Source organism: Nuphar pumila, chromosome 3, assembly GCF_984573655.1.
Source record: "Nuphar pumila chromosome 3, dmNupPumi1.hap1.1, whole genome shotgun sequence".
NCBI lineage: Eukaryota > Viridiplantae > Streptophyta > Magnoliopsida > Nymphaeales > Nymphaeaceae > Nuphar > Nuphar pumila.
In genome coordinates, this window is record NC_143251.1 from 19945188 (window position 1) to 19968522 (window position 23335).

Here is a 23335-nt window from a genome sequence, read left to right on the forward strand (position 1 = left end):
TCATACACATATAGTGTGTAATTCAAGAGCTTAATGTTCATTCATAATTATTTAGCAAAATTCACATATCTAAACAAATGAGTTACACCACAATCTATCAAAAGGGCTTACCAACAACTAACAAGGCACCTTTTCTTACTCACCTTTGTTGAGTTGGTATATTGTGGTGGTATAAACACGACTCAACACTCTATTTTGGGCCGATTATTGTTATCGCGGAAGTTATAGTTGATGTTATGCTTCTCCAGCTGCACTTCTCTGCCTGTTGGCTGCCTTCTTAGGACACTGCATGAGATGATGACCCAACTAATGACAGTAGAAACATGCACCTGTGTCATGAGGACACGGTTGTCCAATATGAGAATAGTGGCACCTCGAACACTGATTACCCCGTTGTTGCTAGGGCTCGGTCTCTTCGTGCTGCCTCCGTTTTTTGGCAGGAGGTGCAAACTTGCCTTTACCAAAATTTTTCTTGTTGGCTTTCCCCTGCCCACCAAACCTATCGAGTTGAGTCTTCTGCCCAATCCTCATCTAGGAGGGTCACAACTTTGATGGCCTCTATCATTTAGTGATTTAGGCCCTCTGGTGTATACCTTGGTCCTTAGCGTTTCAGACCACGGGCGTACTTATGTACCCACTCTTCCTCAGCCATATAAACATTAGAATAGTAGCATTCCAATGCCTAAAATTGCATTCTCGTGTTACAGGTTCAAGAACTCCTACTTCTTCTTTGGCCCTCATGCTTAGGAAAATAAGCGACATAAACTGGGCTCAGGTCATGGGTATGTTCTACAACCAGACCTTAAAGATAGTCTTTCATCATTTCTCAACATGCTCTTTAAGCTTGTATGTCCCAAAGCTGACCTTGCGTTCATCTAGAACCTCTAAATACATGAAAGATCCTCTCAATACACAGTTTTTTATTGTTTCATGGTCAGTCTTTCTAGTGAACGCCGGTGAATCCAAGTTCATAAACTTCATGTAGGTGATACCACCACATACAGCATATGTCAGTCTTAGGCCATTGTTTGCATGAAAGCAGCCTGCTGAGCCACGTCTCCAATGAGGTTGTTCATCACATCGTTACACTTATTTGGCCATGCCATCTATACAGACAAAATAATTGACATAAGTTGACCTACACATCACAGTCAGGTCGATTATGTGTTACCCTATAAATCCCCATTTCTAGGTTCACAAATACACACAGATAGCATACCAAGCATGTCAAATTAAATAACATAGGTTCAGATAGACGAGTTTATCCGCCTTTAAGTGGATCCAAATGTTGAGTGCCTTGACGAAATCCAAACCCAAGTAGCCTTTTGCAGATTTCAGGTGTCCAAATCATATGCAACCAATTTTGGATCTTAACCAGATTCCGAATTGGAGACCGACCAACTATGAGAACCGACTATTTTAACGATCTTGAAGTGGGTCAGTAAATCTGGCTTTGGATATCCTACCCAAACCAGACCTATTTGGATCTGGCGACTTGGTTAATCCCTGGAGCAGTGACAAGCTACGATCGTGAGATGGAGGCTATAATTAATAAGACTTGCCATAGATAGCGTGAGGTGTGGCAGGGGAATCATGAGAGAGGGGCATCACCCCTCCCCTTTTATTGAAATAAAGAGACCGTCTTTCTATTTGAGTCACGGACCAACTAAACTAAAAGATCTCTCTTCCTCGCCACCCACCGAACCCATCATCATTATCAATGGCATCGGACCTTAAAGAGCGGCTCCTCCCACCGAAACCCACCACCACCTCTTCCTCCTCCTCCTCCCGCCCTCTCTTCCACGGCCTCGACTTCCTCGGCCTCAAGAAGCGCGGACACGGCGTCCGCTCATGGATCCGCGTCGATGCTTCCGGCAACTCCCAGATCATCGAGCTCGACAAGTTTGCCGTGATGCGCCGCTGCGACCTCCCTGCCCGCGACCTCCGCCTCCTCGACCCGCTCTTCGTGTACCCGTCGACTATCCTCGGCCGAGAGAACGCCATCGTCGTCAACCTCGAGCAGATTCGGTGCATAATCACCGCGGACGAGGTCCTCCTCCTCAACTCCCTCGACAGCTACGTTCTCCAGTACGTCGTCGAGCTGCAGAGGCGCCTCAACGGCTCGCTGACCGGCAGGAGGGGCTCTGCGGCGTCGATTCCCAATTTCGACGACGTCTACGGCGGTCAGTCGCCCGCGGATAGCTTGCCGTTCGAGTTCCGGGCGCTCGAGGTCGCTCTCGAGGCGGCGTGTACATTCCTTGATGCGCAGGTATGTTGGTCGCTTCGAGTTGGTTTTTTTGGGCATTTGTTATGATTGGGTTCGTGGGTTATTTTGGTTTTGATTATTGAATTGTGGGCGGTTGGATTTTCTGGGTTAGTTTTGAACTTTTGATTAGTGAATTGTAGATTATTGGAATTTGGAGGTTTTGATCATTGAACGGTAGGTAGCTGTTGATTCTTCAAGGGTTTTGACCATTGAACGGTAGGTAGTGTGATTCAGGGATTTGAATGATGAATTTATTTGTCTCAAGATTCAAATCCATCCACCAAATGCAAATTGGAATATAGGACTAGATAAGCACATCAGTGTTTCACAAAGAACGACATCAATAATAGTTCAGCTCGAGATGCCGTCAGAGTTTGTTTCTGTCTGTATTCCCAAATTCCTCTCAACTACGTCAAATTTCAAGTTGCCGTCAAGAATTTGTTTCTGTCTGTATTCCCAAATTCCACTCAACTACGTCAAATTTCAAGTTTTTTGTTACGTCAGCATTGAATGAATTCATCACAAGCTTAGATATAACCAAGTGCATTTATTTTATTAAATTTTTGGGCAATGATGGAAAAGCTAATTTTGATTCTGCAGTAGGATATTCTTTTCAGCGACCTTATCTAATGGGTCATTTTCCTTTTGTTTGATCATCATCTATGTAGTCGTTGTGGGACTTTGGAGCCTTAGCTTGGAAAATATTGTCCTATGCAAGTCCCTCTAACTAGGGCTGGGAAATGAGAGAAGCCGCTCATTGTTTGGCTCGTGCTCAGCTCGTTTGAACCCGTAAAATAGGCTCATCAAGCTGAACACAACCAACAGGTGTTTGGCTCTGCTCGGCTTGTACAGGCTCATTAAGTAGTAACAAATATTTTTTACATATATCTTGCATCACATAACGTAGCATAAAATAAATATTCAAAATATTTGACTTGCAGGCAATGGTTTTAGAGTTCAAATCCAATTGCTTTCAGCTTTGAAACAATTATATTTCTTCTGTAAACGAGTCAGCTTGAGTGTGACTCAATAGGTTCAGAGTTCAGATCCTCTTACTTTCATCTTTGAGGCAATGTAATTTTTCTTTTCTCCTTTAGCCCTAGCTTGGTTTAACTCACCACAAAAATGAGCTGAGCTTGAACACCTCATGTTTGGTTCATTTGGCTCATTTACCAGCCATAAAAATATTGCTAGTAATGTCGCCTGCTGAAGAAAAAGCTTCAATGAGCTTCACCAGACAAGATGAAAAGTTGTCATCTTTTTGTTGAGAATTAATGAATAAATATTTCAAGTATTAGGTGCCTTTCGCCTTTTTCCATCGAAATAGTGTTCTCATGAGAACAATGTACTAGCAGAATTGCAGATTTATAGTGGAACCACTTCCTCCTTAAAAAATTTCTATTCAGTTCCTATTGGTCTTTCCCTGCATTTCTCTATAGTTTGGATCCTATGTCACACGGACTCTTCTAACAGGGGCACCGCACCCACGTCGCACCCACACCCAGGTGGGTGCGACACTTGGACACAGCTTCCTTTGTGTTAGGTGAAGTCAACCACACTGAGGTCCATTTCTATCCAAAAGTATATTCAGTTAACCCTAATCAAATCCATTTTTATCTATATTATATATATAAATACATAAATGCACACAAATACATGTAGCGTTAACTTAAAACTGTTAAAAAATTTATATATATATCCTCCCCACACCCCCGCACCCAAGTTTTTTTAAAGTGCCGCATCCGCACCCGCACCTATGTGACATAGTTTGGATCTCTTATTACCTTAAGAAGAACATCTACTCAAGCTCTGTATCAAATTTTCATGTATATTATGAGATTGTTCTGTAGCCTATGATTTTTTTTACTCTTCAGTGCTTTATAGAGGATTCACCAAAATTGGAATTGATGTTTCAGATTCAATTACAACTCATAGTTACCAACATAAGTAGACAAGAGTAAATGATGCACAAACATGAAATGACAAGCAAGTATTTAAGAAATGCTTAAATGCATGAAGCCTGATATGTATAGTAAGCATAAGGGGAGGCAAATAAGAAACAGTGGAAACAAGTAGGAAACAACAAAAATGTAGCTATAACCTATGTATTTTACTTAAAATATATTTTAAGCCCCTTTATCAAAAATTGTAGATTTTACATGGAAACATAAATGTAGAAAAAGAGTTTCTCATAAAGTTTTGGAAGTGTGAAATAAGCTTGCAGTTTCACACTTCCAAAGCAAGCTTCTGAGGTTTCAAGAAGCTTTGGTAAATATTGCAAAGCAGTCCTCTCTCGCAGATGTGAATACCAGTTTTGATTGTATTAAAAAATCTGAGTCACTCTGGCATAGAGTGCTCTTTCTCTAATATGCTTGTTGCCTAATAAAACAACTATAGTTATAAGATAATTCTTACCATTGAAGCTTGATGTTGACGAAAACTAGGTAGTGAGAAATAAAACAATCAAGAATAATAATGAGACTGACACCAGAATGGTAATGTATCTATACATACAAATATGTACTGGTGACTGAAGCAGTCAAACAGTTGTAGGGGCAATCCTATCTACTGTTGCTGGCTGCCACTCTTGAAGACACCATCTATAGCATGCTGGAGAGATTATGCCATATTTCAACCTGTCATAGTGATTAGCCTCAGACATTATAAAGAAATCATGATTCCTTCCTCCATTTCTGAGATAGAAATTGAGAAGCAGAATACTTGGCTGCTGCGGAAAAATTTTCGCTAGTTTCTGTTCTAAGAAAACACATTTGCCAAGTGTTTCCTCAAAGCATGATGAACGGGTGTATGTTGATTTAGGGATGGGACCTGCATTCTGTGAATGAGGAGATTGAGGCTTCTGTGGTTATTGATTTCTTTTCTGTTTTTTTTTTCCTTTTTTGGAAGATGAAGAAGAAGGAATATTATTAACAACTTTTTTGTCCCAGCCATTTGTCTCTCACTCCACATAGAGAGGGAGTTTTGAGTCCACCAAACATTAGAATAGGTGGGTAAGTGGCCTGCTATTGCTAAAAAAATTTACTTTATTTTCTAAATGACTAAATATGATGATACTATCTGAAGAAAAAGGCTTAAATCAAGGATGGACCACTAATAAGATTGAGTTTCAACATTAGTGACGTCTATTGCAATAAGTGGAGGCTTTCTTTTCAATGTCAATTTTATATCCTGCCAGATGAGGTAAGCATCGTTTCTTTTTAAACATCATCACTTGGCTGGAGCCCCCGAATACCGAGGACATCTCTCGAGCAGGTCAACCTTCATGTTAAACATGATTGCTACTAAAAATTGGGAAAGTCAAGATCTTTTGAATATCCCTTATTTTCTGGCCTCTACCTTTTGGAATCAAGGATATATGGTTTACCTTTTCTCAGGAGTAGGATTTGTCTGGCTATGACCGGTGCCATAACTTCTTAATGGTTTTTTTTTCCTGTTTGTTCTTATAGTTCATTGGAAAGTCATTAAAGGATTGTTGACAAAAAAATTCACTAGGAAGAGGACAATGTGAACCTTCTTCATGCCAATAGGTGGCTTGTGCCATGAAACAACTTACAAAAGTTGCAAACAATAGAAAGAGAAGAAAAGAGGTCACTATGAACATCCCAAGCCCTTAATGATTGATCAGGGCTGGGTGTCCCTTTTGTATTACATATGCATTTCCTAACATAGTGGATTGACTTGTTAGGTAATATCAATAATGAAATATATGCTCACATGGTCTCACATATTACAAGAATGCCATCACTATCACATGTTCCAACTGTCACACTCAAGCTATACATGTATAATGACATGAACAAGTTTTTTTTCAGATACCAATGCCTTGGTTAATGCTTTGGTAAATAAAGCAGTCACTTGATGTTTTCCATATACAAACTGTCTCTAGCTCTTGAGATTCAATCTTCTCATCACAAAGTGATTGTCCAGCACAATGTGTGATTTTGTTATACAACAACAACAACAACAACTACGCCTTCATCCCAAAACAATTGGGGTCAGCGATATGAACCAAAAAAGAAATTCATTTTGGGTCTTCCACATGAATCCTTTTCCTCCAATCATTTCTATCCAACGCCATGTCCTCGGTGAGGTTCAAAGCATTCATATCCTTTCCTATCATCTCCATCCAAGTCTTCCTAGGCCTACCCCTACCTCTTTTAACTAATATATTTTCCCATTTCTCCAACCTTCTAACTGGAGCATCATTAGGCCTTCGCCGAATATGTCCAAACCACCGTAAACGATTCTCTCGCATCTTATTCTCAATGGGTGCAACACCTACCTTCTTACGTATCTCTTCGTTCCGAATCTTATCTTTTATTGTATTTCCACACATCCATCTAAGCATCCGCATCTCAGCTACACTCATTTTTTGAATATGATGTCTCTTGGCAGCCCAACATTCCGTACCATATAGTAAAGCGGGTCTAATAGTCGTCCTATAAAACTTTCCCTTCAACCGCAATGGCATTCTACGATCGCACAGCACTCCAGTAGCACTATTCCATTTCATCCACCCAACCTTTATCCTATGATTTACATCTCCATCAATTTCTCCATACTTTTGAATGATGGATCCCAAATATTTGAAATAATCATTCACCGGTATATCTTGCTCACCAAGCTTCACTACACTCCCATCACTACTTCGTTGCTTACTAAACCGACATTCCATATATTCAGTCTTACTCTTACTCAACTTAAAACCTCTAGCTTCCAATGTCTGTCTCCATAATTCTAACTTAGCATTAACCCCAGCTCTAGACTCATCAATCAAAACAATATCATCAGCAAACAACATACACCACGGTACATTTTCTTGAATTGATCTCGTAAGCTCATCCATCACTATCGCAAATAGGAAAGGGCTTAAAGCAGATCCTTGATGTAACCCAACCGTAATCGGAAAATTGGTTGTCACCCCTCCACAAGTGCGGACATTGGTTACTACTCCTTCATACATATCTTTAATTATACTAATGTACTTGAGAGAAACACCTTTCTTCATCATTGTCCACCAGAGAACGTCCCTAGGTACTCTATGTTAAACTAAATTCAATGTATATGGAACCTGCACTTTTATTGTCCAAGTATAGAACAGACTTTGAGACTTGAAAGCTGATACAGTTAACAAGTTTATTATCCATGTAAAACTTTTGAATAACATCCACAAATTGCTCTATATTTCACTTATGTACTAGAGAAAGAAATTGTTTGTTGCTTCTTGCTAGAAATGATTTCTCAAATAATATATCTCAATGCAGATCTCCTTGTATTGGAGTTCCAAGTTTTCAACCAAGTCTACATTTGAGTATGCTATCATGTTCAAGGGCATTGAAGATAGGATCCTTTGTTGAGGAACTTTGTAAACTGTCATTTATTAAGGTTGCCTTAATGTAGTTTAATATTCTCTTTATGGACTCCATAGCAATCTAGGAGCATGCATGTACTGGGATGCTTGATCCACATCAAATATAACATCAGGCGTAATAAATGATAGATATTGAAATACACCATCAATGTTTCTACGCCTCTCTAAATGTTGAATAAAATCTGTTTTCATTTTACAATAAATGTTTGTTCAATGATGTTGGACTCTAAGTGGGTTTGCAATTGACCACATGTGACTTTTGAAGTAGATCATGAGTATATTTGTATTATGAAAGAAGTAGACATCCAGCCTACGATATGCCTTTGCTCCAGAGAAATATCTCAGTGGACCAGGCTCTTTCATATGAAACTTTTTATGAAAGTCATTTCACTTTTGGTGTGTGTGTCAAAAGTTTCTATATTTTCTACATGTAACAAAATAATGGTTATGCATTTAGTCTTTCTAAATGCAAATAGAAAATGGTCATTTTGACTTTTCTAAAAATCCATGAAATGCATTACAAATGCTCTCAAATCAAGAATGTCAAGCTTCTTTAAGAGCATGTCATCCTTCTTAGTTTGCACACCTTAAGCCTTGAGTCTCCTACATAACATCCATCCAATTGTTCTATGTAGACTTCCTCATTTAGATTTCCATATGGGAAAGCATTATTCACGTCAAGTCGTTCTATGTGTCGACCATAACTAGTAAATAATGAGAGAATCACATGAATATTTCTCATTTTTATCACAAAAAGATGTTTCATCATGATTAGGACCATACTCCTATGTGTATCCTTTTGCTATTAATCAGGCTTTATATGTTTCGAAGTTGTTTTCAAATTTGTAGTTGAACTTATAAACCCACTTAGACCGAACTACATTTTTATTAATAGGCTTGTCTATATCCCCCATGTTCCACATTTATGCAGGGTAACTACTGTTAAAATTATATATACATACATTGTATATATGTACACGCAATATATGCATATATGTATGTATTTTCTACACATACATGTATATATATATATATATTGCAATGTAACTAAGATAGTTAACTAGGATTTTTTCTGTTTTTGTTTTGGCTTCTTTTGAACTAGTCAACACAAAGTTGACTAGTCAAAAGAGACGTTGGGGACCTACTCCAACGTCTCTATGAGACTATTGTGGATGTATATAAATAAGGGATGACTCCCCTCTCAAATGTAATGCTTTTTTGGATATGTGGTTTATCAATAAAGTATTATTTTTAAGATTGTGAGCCTCTTTTGTTTGCCCCTTTATGGATTTTGTAAGTGAACTCATTCTTGTGGTTCTTTGTGTATTCACTTTGGTGATTTGGTGAACTTTGTTGGAGGTTCTTATTTCCTTTCATGGTATCAGAGCAAGGCGATCAAGCTGAATTTTTTCTTGGTGCATCGGGAAGCATGTCACTCAAAGCTTTAAAGTGTTGGAGCTCATTTGTAACTCCTATTCTTTAATATCTCTTGAGATCATGATTGTGCTCTTCAAGTGATAGATTGGTGGTGCTTAATTGATGTTGGAGTGCTCTGGAATATAACTCAAGGGGACAAAAGTATTAAAGAATACTATAATGAATTATCCGAACTTTGGGAAGAGTTGGCTCTTCTTGAACCAAAATGACAGTCCCGAAGATATAGAACTTTGCAAAATCAAATAGATGCAAAGCATTTTACCAATTCATCAATGGATTGAGGTCGCAATTTGATTCCACCAAATCCGTTCTTCTTCGTTGAGGGGAAATTCCCTCAATTGAAGACACTATAGAAGAATTAAGTATGAAAGAGTAACTTAGTTCTAGCTGTATCGAGACTGGGAAACTATGACTCAGTTCTAGCCATATCGAGACCAAAAAACTATGTTCGTATCTACAAACCACTGTAATGAAATAAGCGGAAGAAACCAAGAATGCTAAAGCATTCACTATGTCCCACACGGACAAATGCAACAAGCACAAGAGAGAAAATCCACTAAGGGATATACAAAGGGCCTTATAAAAAGGCTACACACATGAAAAATAATATCACTAATATTGAAGAGGAGCTCTCAAGAGCAACACAACATACATGGGGGGTTCCCCCTATTTATAAGAAGAGGAGACCAAAGGGGCTCCCAATAGAGTCGTTGGGAGCCCCCAACGGTCACATATGTGACCGTTGGGGGCCCCAACGACTCCATTGTGGGGCCCCTTTTCGGTATCCAAAAAATACAAAAATAAAAATAAAAAGAAAAATAAAAAATAGTGAAATACGAGAAACAAAATAAGTACCCCTATGGGGTACTTTGTGAAATAACCATAATACCCCTATCGGGTATTATGGTATTATTACATATGTTTTAACACCCCCCCTCAAACTTTACGGGGGAATGACCGAAAGTTTGCCAAGGAGGAACAAGAAGCGAGGAGCAGGCAGGGCTTTGGTGAAGAAATCAGCAAGTTGATATTCTGAAGTGACATATGGCAGTGTTACTGTCCCACGAAGATATTCATCACGTACATAATGACAATCCATTTCAATATGTTTCGTCCTCTCATGGAAAGTGTGGTTGCTGGCAATGTAGATAGCACTTTTGTTGTCGCAACAAAGCTTCGAAGCCCCGGTAATTTCGACTCCCATATCTTGAAGAAGACTTCGAAGCCACACCAGCTCCATTGTAGTGGTTGCCATAGCCCTGTATTCTGCTTCAGTAGAAGACAATGAGACTTTCTGCTGTTTCTTGCACCTCCAAGCAATTAGCGAATCTCCTAGGAATACACAAAAGCCAGTAGTTGAGATTCGATCATTTGGGTTTCCTCCCCAGTCAGCATCAGTATAAGCTAGTAAATCTAAGGAAGAGATTGAGGATAGGAATAGCCCTTTAGTCAAAGTATTTTTAATATATCGAATGATCCGGAGCACAGCACTCATATGCACAGATGTAGGAGCATGCTGAAATTGGCTTGCAGAGTGCACAGCATGAGCAATATCGGGCCTGGTGATAGTCAGATAGGTGAGGGAGCCTATGAGTTGCCTGTAGGGCGTAGGATCGTCCAGCAGAACTCCATCCTCCAGTCGTAGTTTAGCATTGATAACCTCGGGAGTCTCCACCTTTTTATCATCTGAAATCCCAGATTTGGAGCATATGTCTGCAGCAAGCTTCATCTGTGACAGTATATACCCTCGAGGAGAGTATGCAACTTCTATGCCAAGAAAGTACCTGAGAAAACCCAGATCAGACATATCAAAATTATGTTTTAACATATTTTTAACTTTAAGAATACCGCTTTCATCATTGCCAGTGATGATCATATCATCAACATAAAGCAGAAGGATGATGATACTATTACCTGCATTTTTAACAAAAAGAGCAGTGTCAGTATAACATGAGCGAAATCCCAATTGTAACATGATAGCACTAAATCTATCATACCAAGCCTTAGGGGCTTGTTTAAGACCATATAAGGCTTTTAATAACCGAAGGGTTTGACCTTGGTTAACACTGATTCCCGGCGGAGGATCCATATATACTTCTTCATTCAACTGACCATTAAGAAAGGCATTTTTAACATCTAATTGGAATATAGGCCATTTCTTAGATGATGCTACCGCAATTAAAGTTCTAACGCTTGTCATGCGAGCCACGGGAGCAAAAGTCTCCTCATAATCGATGCCATATTCTTGTGAGTATCCCTTAGCAACTAATCTAGCTTTATAGCGCTCTAGGGAACCATCACTTTTTGTTTTGACTTTGTAGACCCATCGACATCCTATAGCTTTCTTATTTGGAGGAAGGTGAACTATTTCCCAAGTTTTAGCTTTATTTAAAGCATCTAGTTCAACTTTCATTGCTTCAACCCAATGAGGTATACTTTTTGCTTGATTATAATGGGAGGGTTCATAGTAAGAATGCAAGGCTATTAGACAAGCTCTATATTTAGGTGAAAGAGTTTCATATGAGACAAACCTATTAGGTGGAATTGATTCTCTAGAAGAACGCCTAAGGGAGGTTTCTTCTAGGGGTTCATTAAGCCGCAAGAATTTTTCTAAAGCACTAATAGGTTGGGCTTCCTCACGCCGAGTGTATACTTGGAGATTGTCACCATTAGTTGGTGATACATCATCATCATGAGAATCATGAGTATTTTCTAAAATTTCCGGATGACTCAAAGAGTCATCATTTGAATCTTCTAAAAGATCATTGATAAACATATAATCAATTTCATTTGATTTTTCCAATATGTCAAATCCATTCTCATCTTCTAAAAAGGTTACATCTTTGGAGACAAATAACTTATTGTTTTTATGATCAAAGCATCTATAGCCTTTTTTATTTTCACCATATCCTAAAAATACACATTCTATTGCTTTAGGTGACAATTTATCTCTTTTATGTAAAAGAACAAAGCATTTACACCCAAAAATCCGAAGACGATTGTAGTCGGGTGTCATATTAAAAAGTTTTTCATAAGGAGAGATATTATTCAATTTTGAAGATGGCATCCTATTGATTAAATAGGTGGAGGTTAACACGGCTTCGGTCCAAAAATTTTTAGGAATATTTTTAGAAATGAGTAAGGATCTAGTGGTTTCCAAAATATGCCTATGTTTTCTTTCCGCTAGACCGTTTTGTTGAGGAGTTCTTGGGCAAGATTTTTGATGACAAATGTCATGTTGTTTTAGATATGCTTGAAAATCATTTGATAAGTATTCTCCACCCGAATCGGATCTAAGAATGGATATTTGACTTTGAAATTGATTTTGAATTTTTGCATGGAATTCTTTAAAGAAGTTAAAAACTTCTGATTTAAAGTTAAGAAAATAAATCCATACATATCTAGTATAATCATCAATAAAAGTAACATAATATGAATAACCACCTTTAGATAGAACCGGAGATGGCCCCCAAACATCGGAATGCACCAATTCAAAAGGTCTTGTTGTCACAAAGGATCTAATAGGAAAAGGAGTAGACTTCATTTTGCCAAAAATGCAATCTTTGCAATTGATATCTTTTTCTTTACAAAACTTGTGTCCAAAAGGAAAAAGATACATTTTAGAGTAACTTGGATGTCCAAGCCTTTTATGCCAAGTTTCAATATTTTTGTCTTGGACATAAGTACAAAATGAGGTATTTGGAAGCATTAAATTATCCATAAAATAAAGGTCTCCCTTCCTATGGCCTTGCCCAATCCGCTTCCCGGACCGGAGATCCTGCACAAAGCACCCTTGGGATGAGAAAGATATTTCACATCCATGGTCGGCTATTTGAGAAACGGAAAAGAGGTTAAGATTTAATTTTGGAACTATTCTAACTTTTGGAACAAGGAAATTTTGAACATTTTTAGAATCAAGAGTTCCAACACCATTTATTTTGAGAAAAGTTCCATCGGCCGTAGAGACACAAGACATTTTTGAATTGGTGTGCACATTGGTTAATGCATTTTCATGAGGGGTCATGTGAAAAGAAGCTCCGGAATCTAAAATCCAAGAGTACGTACCGGGAGGTGATGATGAGGCAATGGCGGCACCGGAGGTGGAAGAAGTGACCTTTAAGATTTGTTGAAGAGCCAAGGAGATTTGTCCAAGAGTGTCTTTGAGATCCCCGTTCTTGCCGTCATCTTCTTTGGTGGTGGATTCTTCAACGGAAGCCACCTTTGGCTTGAATGCCCCATTTAGCTTTGGGCAAACGGGTTTAATATGTCCCGGCTCATAACAATGGTGACATATAATCATTTTTCTTCCACCACTCCCTTGCTTACCAAAATGAGGTGGTTTGTATGTTTTAACATGATTGCCGGGTTTAGATACGGCAAGAACTTCCTCTATGCTTTTACCCATGCTATGCCTAGTCTCTTCTTGAGTAATCTCGGCAATAGCTTCTTCTAAGGGAGAAAACGTGGATCTATGGAGAAGTGAGGATCTCACTTGTTCAAATTCGGGACGAAGCTCAAATAAAAATTGAAACAATCTATCTCGTTCCATTTGTTTTTGTCTTAGAACCACATCCTCCATAGATACCCATTTAGGCTCTAAAAGAGCCAATTCATCCCACAAAGGATTTAGAGCACTATAGTAATCTTGTATGCTCATGTCGCCTTGTTTTGTGGTTCTTACTTTTTCTTGCAAGAAATAAGCTCTTGCAAGATCCTTTTGGGTAAACATACCCTTCATAAAAAACCAAGCTTCATTTGCCCGGCGGAATTTTGCAATATTTGCACATACCTTAAGTTCGACATTATTCATAAACCATGCAAGGATTTTTGCATGGTTGCTCTCCCAATCTTCCATTTGATGATTATAATCTTCAATGGCCTTGAGACGAGCATCGCCTTCAAGTGCTTTCTTTTGATCTCCTTCCATCTTTGTGAGCTTAAGTTGGGGTTCCGGAACGGTTCCCATTACATAACCCCAAAGCTTCTTGCCTTTGAGATTATTCTCCATTGCGGATGCCCACATCATGTAATTTTTTCCATTGAGTTTGAATGATAGATCGATCTTGACTTCCATTGCTACACAAGGAAGATGTGAGAAAGAAAGGAAGTAGAGAGAGACAAGATTTTACCTTTAGAAGATCTTATGGCTCTGATACCATGTAATGAAATAAGCGGAAGAAACCAAGAATGCTAAAGCATTCACTATGTCCCACACGGACAAATGCAACAAGCACAAGAGAGAAAATCCACTAAGGGATATACAAAGGGCCTTATAAAAAGGCTACACACATGAAAAATAATATCACTAATATTGAAGAGGAGCTCTCAAGAGCAATACAACATACATGGGGGGTTCCCCCTATTTATAAGAAGAGGAGACCAAAGGGGCTCCCAATAGAGTCGTTGGGAGCCCCCAACGGTCACATATGTGACCGTTGGGGGCCCCAACGACTCCATTGTGGGGCCCCTTTTCGGTATCCAAAAAATACAAAAATAAAAATAAAAAGAAAAATAAAAAATAGTGAAATACGAGAAACAAAATAAGTACCCCTATGGGGTACTTTGTGAAATGACCATAATACCCCTATCGGGTATTATGGTATTATTACATATGTTTTAACAACCACCACACTATGGACGGCCAAACAATGAGCATTATGGAAAACAAGGCAATGAGTATGAGACGAAAAAATTTATTTGCTATTATTGTCATGAACTGGGACACGTCAAAACCTGTTGTCCTAAATTGAAAAGTTCTTATGAGAAGAAGGTTTTCTCGGTTTGTCCTCCACAAGAGTCAAGTGAAGTCAAAACCTCTCAAGACTCATCTATTAGAAACATGTCCTTGACACTAGTGGAGGCTCTTTAACCTCTACTCAAAGGAGTGTCCTCATTAACTGAAGCCACAATTTCTTCCTTTGGCTTTTCTGATTTCGGTAAATCTCGTTGGCTTCTTGACTCAGGTACTTCATTTCGCATTACACTAAATAGTGATATTTTATCCGAATGTCGTAACTCAAGTGGGTCAAATGTATTTATTGTTGATGGAACATCTCTTGGGATAAAATGAATAGAGAATTTCAAAAATATTTTTCAAAATTCAAAAAAAAAGTTATTTTAAATATTAAATATATTCTTAAATTAAATTTAAACATTTTATTTGTTTTTCAATTATCTGACTATGGATGTAATGTTTTCTTCTCCTCTAATGGTTGTCGAGTGAAGGATCACCAGTCAAAGAAGTTGATTGAGGAAGGCCATAGAGGAGACTTATACTGCATAGATTTTTTTGAATTACCCAAGAATACTTTTTGTTGTAATGTTTAGAAATTAGATTTGGATTTATGGCACAAATGACCATCCTAATGTATCTAAAATTCAGTATTTTCTAAAGATGAAAATTTTTTGTAACTCTAAAAATGTTACATGTGAAGATTGTATTTTTCACAAAATAAAGAGATTACCATTTCAAGAAAGAAGCTTTGTTTCTTTCCAACCGCTTAGAGTTGATACATCAGGATGTTTGGGGCTCAACACCTGTTATATCTAAGGGTGAATTTGTGTATTATATAATTTTTATTGATGATTTTACTAGATATACTTAGATCTATTTTCTTAAACACAGTTTCTTACATTTTCAAATATTTCACATTTAATCAAAAATAAATTCAAAGATAATATTTTTATCTTTCATAATGATTAGGGGGAGAATTTTTATCAAAAGAGTTTAATGACTACCTAGATTTAAATGGTATTACATATCAAAAATCTTGTCCTTACACCCGGAACAGAATGACTTAGCTGAAAGAAAGCATAGGCACATTATAGAAACAACAAGAACTTTGTTTATTGCAAATCAAAGTACTTAAAGATTTTTTGGTTGAAGCTTATAAACAGAATGTCACTCTTCTTTGAAAAATATCTCACTAATTGAAAAACTTTTCAAACTAATTCTTGATTATTCTAGATTGAAAGTCTTTGGGTGTAAATATTTTGTTTTTACTAATAAAAATGATAAACTTTCTCCTTGTGCTATTCCTTGTGTCTTTTTGGGATATGCAAATAACCAAAAAGACTATAGATGCTTTAATTTTAGAAACAAAAAACTCTATGTTTCGAGAAATGCGTCTTTCTTAGAAAAAGAAAGGTTTTTTAAATTGAAAAAACTACAAAAAGAACTGAGTATTTTTTTTATTAGATCTAATTCCAAAATATGCAATTGTGATGTTGATCTCGATAAAGGTTAGGAACTTAGAGATGATATAGTGAGTGGAGAACAATCCCATAATAGTGAGATTAGAGATGAGCAATTGTATAAGGATCAAAGTTGTATACAATATTCTAGGCGTAGTCATTCTAAACGTCCATGTGCACTTGAAAGATATACTGACAACCAGATGTAAACACAAACTGGAAGGTCAAGCATACAATGCATTAATACATTCTTATACAAAAATATCAACCTATGCTCAAGCAAAAGAACACTCTGAATGGGTAGAAGCCATGAGGGTAGAGCTAAATGTCTTAGAATAAGCAAATACTTGGACTATTCAAGACATTCTTCCAAGAAAAAAACTTATAGGTTGTAGATGGGTGTATAAGGTAAAAACCAAGAGTGATGAAACTTTTGAAAGATACAAAGCCAGATTAGTTGTCAATGGATATTCTCAAGAGTATAAAATAGATTATGAATAAACTTTTGCCCCAGTTGCTAGAATGACAATTGTTAAGACCTTGGTAGCCTTAGCCTTTGTAAGAAGATGTTTTATATATCAGCTGGATATTAAGAATGCATTTCTTAATGAGAATTTAGTTGAAGAAGTTTATATGGAAGCACCACTTAGTATAACTATTCATAGAGGAAAAGCTCTTCGTTTGGATAAAGCCCCTTATGGTCTTAAATAAGCACTGAAGGCATGGTATAACAGGTTTAATCGAGTTATGCTTGATATTGGATTTCAATCTTGTTTGACTGATACAACTTTGTTTGTTAAGGTTTCTGATGCAGATATGCTTATTTTTCTTTTCTATGTTGATGACATGATTATCATTGGAGATGACAAACAAGGAGTTGAACACATAAAAAAACTTCTCAAAAAGCATTTTGAAATGACTGGTATGGGTTTTTTAAAGTATTTTCTTGAAATTGAAGTAGCTTATTCTTTTAGAGGTTATATATTGACTAAATCTAAATTTACTCTCGATATTGTTGTCAGGTCTGATATCTCAGATGATAAGTACGTTGACACTCTCGAGGTTGTTAATACTAAGATGAAAATTGATGATGGAGAACCACTTGAAAATCCTACACCGTACAAACAACTTATCGGGATATTTTTTTTATCTTTTAATTACGAGACCTGATATAGCACATGATGTTCACAGATCAAGTCAATTTCTGTCACGAAACACTAGAGCGGAAAGATAATGTCACAAAGTGATTAGAAAATGCACAAGCACATAAGCAATAGGCCACTAATGGGCAATAATACAATAAGCCACAAAGTGGCAACAATCATAAAAATAAGAAAGAGAGCTAAAATATAAGAACATTCACATAAAAAAGCTTCAAGCAGCTTATTGAATACATGGGGCAATGCCCCTTATTTATACACAAAATGGGACCCAAGGAGGGGCTCCCTTAGAATCGTTGGAGCCCCTCCAACGGTCATAAATATGACTGTTGGAGGGGTCCAATGACTCTATGGTGGACCCCTCCAATAATGTAAAAAATGTTAAAGTAAAAAAAGAAGAAGAAAAAAGAAGCATATTCAAAATGAATATGCATGTTACAAGTAAAATGACTATTTTACCCCTAGTGGGTATTACAAAATAAATATATATATCTAGATAGACACGTAGACATATATATTGAATATATATGTATATGTGTCTTTCTCTCTATATATACGTAGATATATATAGAAATTATGAATACAATTTAACACCTTCCCTCAAACACATGGTGAGATCACCAAGAGTTTGCTAAGGTGAAAGTAGAAGCGAGGATGGCAAAGCTTTGGTAAAGAAGTCCGCTAGATGATACTCTGAAGTAACATAGGGTAGTTGAAGGGTACCTCATAAGAATTCATCGCGAACATAGTGACAATCCATCTTTATGTGCTTTGTTTGTTCATGGAAGGTGTGGTTGCTGGCAATATAGATAGCACTCTTTATGTCGCAACACAACTTCGAAGGAGTAGAGAAAAGGATGGCAATATCTTTGAGCAAACTTCTCAACCAGACAAGTTCAGTGGTAGTGGTGACCATCGCTCGGTACTCAGCCTCCGTGGATGAAAGAGAAATTTTCTGTTGTTTCTTACATCTACAAAAAATTAGTGGCTCTCCAAGAAAAACACAATAACTTGTTGTAGAAATACGATCATCGGGGCTACTCCCCAATCAGAGTCAGTATAAGCAAGTAAATTAAGAGATGAAAAGGAGGATAAGAATAGTCCTTTTGTTATGGTGCCCTTTAAATATCTGATAATCTTTATAACTGCCGCCATGTGAATTGAAGTAGGAGCAGTCTGAAATTGACTTGCACTGTGAACAACATGAGTAATATCTGGCCTGTTGATAGACAAATATGTTAGTGAACCAATCAGCTGACGATAAGGAGTGGGATCTGCTAAAGGAGTTCCATCATTGGCTCTCATTTTGTCATTGATTACTTTTGAAGTCTCCACTTTCTTGTCGTCAGTTAATCCAGACTGAGTAATAATGTCCGATGCAAGCTTCATCTGAGATAGAACATACCCTCTAAGAGAGTATGCAACTTCAATCCCTAAAAAATACCTTAAAAAACCAAGGTCAGACATATCAAATTTTTTTTTGAGAATATTTTTAATAAGCTCAATGCTCTTTTTATTGTTTCCAATGATGATCATATCATGTACATATAATAATAACATAGTTATGTGATCTCCTAAAGTCTTAACAAATAAAGCAGTATTAGTATAACAAGAGGAAAAACCATTAGCAAAGACTACTTTGCTAAATAAATCATACCAATCTTTTGGAGCTTGTTTGAGACCATAAAGAGCTTTGTTAAGTTTTAGAACGTTTTCTTTACCAATTTCAAGACCCGGCAGAGGATCCATAAACACTTCTTCTCAAAGATTTTAATTTAAAAATGCATTGTTAACATAAGTTAATAGATAGGCTATTGCTTAATAGATGCTAAGGCGATCGTACACTAATTATCCTAGCTACCGGGGCAAAGGTTTTTTCGTAATCGATTTCATATTCTTGGGTGTATCCTTTAGCAACTAACCTAGCTTTGTATCTTTCTAATGTTACATCGCTTTTAGTTTTGACCTTATACACCTATCTACATCCAATAGCCTTTTTTCCTAATGGTTGACTTGCAATGGTCCAAGTGTTTGCCTTGTTAAGAGCTTCTAGTTCAAGTTTCGTAGCATCAATTAAATGAGGATGTTGCTTAATCTCTTTAAATTTGGAAGGCTCATTATAGGAATGTATCAACATTAGACAAATTCTATATGTTGGAGAAAAAGTCATATGACACGAATTTTTGAGGAGGTCTACTATTCCTAAAGGATTGCCTAAGTTGGGTTTCTTCAACTTGATCTTCTAAGGAGATGTCTTGAGAGTATCTATCGAAAGCACTTTGATGTTCATTCTCCTCATGCTGAGTATATACACGAATATCATTAGAATCCTCATTGTGAGAATCATCAATTATATGTGACAAATTGTTAAATTATATTACCGAAATCTTGTAACCTTATATATTTTATATATATAAAGGATGATACATATATGATATATATGTATATGTATCTATCCATTTATATATATAAAATATATATTTTTCATTATTTTAGTCATAGGGGTAGTTTAGTCATTTTCTCAATTTTACACATTCATTTTCGTGAATGTGTTTGAATTTTTCTTTCTTTTCTTTTTTATTTTTGTTTTTTGTTTTTTTTATTTTGTACCAAAAGGTACCTTTGTGGGCCCACTCAAATAGACGTTGGGCCCCTCTAAGGCTCCTTTTTGTGTCTTATAAATAAGGGTTCTCCCCTTGTAATTCCTCATGGCTTTGGGTCAAAGCCCAAGTGTTCAATAAAGATTATATTCTTTCTTTTAGTGCATTTGTGAGATTGATTAGTTTGTGCCTTTGTGCACGAGTGTTATAAGTGTTCTTATTATGCATGTGTGCACTTATCCTTCATCAAGAATATTGGGTCTTGATTATAGTATCTTGTTGGAGATACTTTCACATGGTATCAAAGCAAGGTTGAAGAAAGAAGATCGTGTTGATTCTCTCATTTTATCAGTGCCTCAAAAAACGTGCCCTCAAAATTTTGACAATTAGCATGGATTCTCTTATTCATCCAATATTTTAGAAGCCTCTTCTATCAAGAAAAATCTAAATCTCTATTGTGGTACGTATCTTTTTTCCTTGTTTCTCCTCTCTAATGGGTGAAAAAGACTCATTTCTCTCTCGGTTTCAAACTTAATGGCTCAAATTATCACGTTTGGGCCAGAAACATGGAGGCTCATAATAAAGGAAAAGGGCTTTGAGGCTATGTCCAAGGCTCGATTCCAGAACCGGAGCCTAAAATCACTTTGATGGAGAGAGGAAAAATAAAGATCCTTGAATGAGAAGAAAGAGCCAAGGCACTTGAAGATTATAGTAAGAAGCATGAATAATGGGAGATGAGGAACTTTAAAATCCTCTCATGGATTTTCTCATCCGTTGAGACAAGAATTAATGCCAATATTATAAAGTTCAAGAAAGCTTCTCAAGCGTGGGAATATCTTGAAAAAATATACACTTCAAGGGATTTGTCCTACAAATATTACCTTAAAAAAAGGGCCTTGACCCTTCAACAAAACAAAATGACTATTAGAGAGTATTTCGCAGAGTTGTCTTTCATTTGAGATGAGCTTGTCATGCTTGAGCCCAAATGGAGCGGAGAAGCTATTGAGCTTAGGCATAAACAATTAGAGGAAGATCGTTTTTTTAATTTCTTGAATGGGCTTAGGCCCAAATTCGAACAAATTTCGTCTTCTCTTCTATATGCCTTCACTTCCCCCTCTCTTGAAGATGTAATTACTAAACTAAGTGGGGAAGAGACTCATATAGGTATAAGCAAGAATAACTCGAGTGTTCTAGCAACACCCTCCAATAATGAAGAAAATAAAGGTGTTAATGTCGTCTCAAGACCGGGGAGCAACTTGAGGACCTACAAGCCTCCCCACTTCAAAAATCAAAACCAAAGTTCAAGTGGTCAAGGTGAAAAGATAGATTATAGCAAGCTTGTATGCCACTTTTGTAAGAAACCGGGGCACATCAAACCTATTTGCCCAAAGTGGAAGAAGTTGCTAGTTATGTCTTGAAAAAGGTGCATAGGATCCGATCCATGTACCCAATCTATGTAACATGTAATGTAATTTTTTGTTTTTCATTTATCGGGTCTGGATACACCAGACCCAGACCCATACCTTAATGTAACTTAAATACCTAAGTTTAGGTCACGATTTCATAATAGAAATCGTGACAGCCGAAGTCGCTCTCTCCCTTTTCTCTCCCTCTCTATTTCTCTTCTCTTTCTCAATACAGGAACCGAGAGAAAAATTTACATGGTATCAGAGCCAAGATCCAACTAAGGGTGGAAGTGGATTCCGAAGGTGCCGAAAATCAAGGTTTGAGGTTTCGCCTACTCTTTTCTTCATCTCCTTCAGTTTTTTCTTTTACCACGATTCCAATCTCCACTTCTCCTTTCTCTTTCTGTTTTCCCACCTTTTCCTCGCTGTGAATCCCTAATATCACGTGGATTTCATTTCCACGATCTCTTCCTTTAGTGGATTCACATCCCACGTGAATCCCTAATCAGTTCACGTCACACAGGATTCACGTGGATCCCTAATCAGTTCACATCTCACGTGAATCTTGGTTTTTTTTTATCCTTTCTGTTTTCTCATTTTTTCACGCAGTGAATCCCTAATCGTTTCACATCTCACGTGAATCTTGATTCTTTTTTATCACGATTTCAATATCAACCTCTCGTTTTCCCCTTTTTTGTTTTCCCAATTTTTTCACGCAGTGAATCACACGTGAATCCCTAATTTCACGTGTACTTCATTTCTGCGATTACTTCATTTAGTGGATTCACATCTCACGTGAATCCCTAATCTGTTCACGCAGGATCCAACAAAATTTTTGTTGTTCAGCCTGCTGTGGGACAGAAAATCTGTTTCATTCCTTTGCCTTAATTTTTTTTTCGTATCATTCTTGTTTTGACTGTTACAAGTGGGATTCACATTGAAAACTCAGTGCTTTCTTCTGACAGTTTCTGATCGGTCTATCCTTGAGTTACTACAACCGGAAAAAAAAAAGGCCATCAGCAAATCACTCTGACTGCAGACTGAGCAATCTGTCAATACTCAAAAACTCAAAAAGGCGGTTCTCTTTCTTGTTAAAACCCTTTTCATGGATCTTCATTCCTCTTCATCCAACCTTTCCTCAAGTTTTCTCACTCAACTCGTTTCTGAAAAGTTAACTACCTCAAACTTCTTGATTTGGAAGAGGCAAATTATTCCTTTTATAAGGAGTCACGGTCTCTTAGATCACCTTGATGGAACCACTCCCGTCCCACTCGAATTTGTTACGAGAAGAAAAAGACGACAAAGGAGTAAGTTCAATTGTGTATGTCAAGAATGTTGAGTACCTCAACTGGGAAAGGAAAGATCAATCAGTGGTTGCTTACATCACTTCCACCTTGTCCCAAGAGGTCCTTGTTGCCATCCCCGACAATTGTACTGCTCTGCAACTTTGGGAAAAATTGGTTCAAACATATTCACAAGTTTCGCAAGCGAGAATGGTTTTTCTCAAGAGGTAATTCCAGATGTTGAGAAAAGATTCCATGACCATCATGGAATATCTGAACAAGATGAAGACTATCACAGATCAACTTGCAGTTATAGGATGCGCGGTGAATGACAGCGATATGGTACAACAGACTCTGAGTGGATTGGGATCCGACTACAACATGATCGTCACTTCCTTATTATGTCTCCCTGCTCTACCTACCTTTGATGAGTTGCGAGCAAAATTAATTCAGTATGAGATGACTCTGAAAGGGTTCTCTGAGGAATCTCACGTTCACACAAATTCTCAAGTTTTTGCCACAGGGGTGTCTTATGGTAGAGGACGCAGACGAGGAGGACAAGGGCTAAGTGGACACGGAGGGCGTGGTTTACTTCCC

At 37.4% G+C, this 23335-nt stretch overlaps 1 protein-coding gene across 1 annotated transcript in view; it reads left to right on the forward strand.

Moving 5' to 3' along the window:
- The first annotated feature begins 1641 nt into the window (after positions 1 to 1641).
- The window catches only part of LOC149842206 (magnesium transporter MRS2-1-like), a 49758-nt gene continuing 28064 nt past the window's right edge, over positions 1642 to 23335 (forward strand). The window contains exon 1 of the mRNA XM_089998994.1: positions 1642 to 2269. Coding sequence (XP_089855120.1) covers positions 1721 to 2269 — 549 coding nt within the window. The 5' untranslated portion in view covers positions 1642 to 1720. The remainder of the gene's footprint in view (positions 2270 to 23335) is intronic.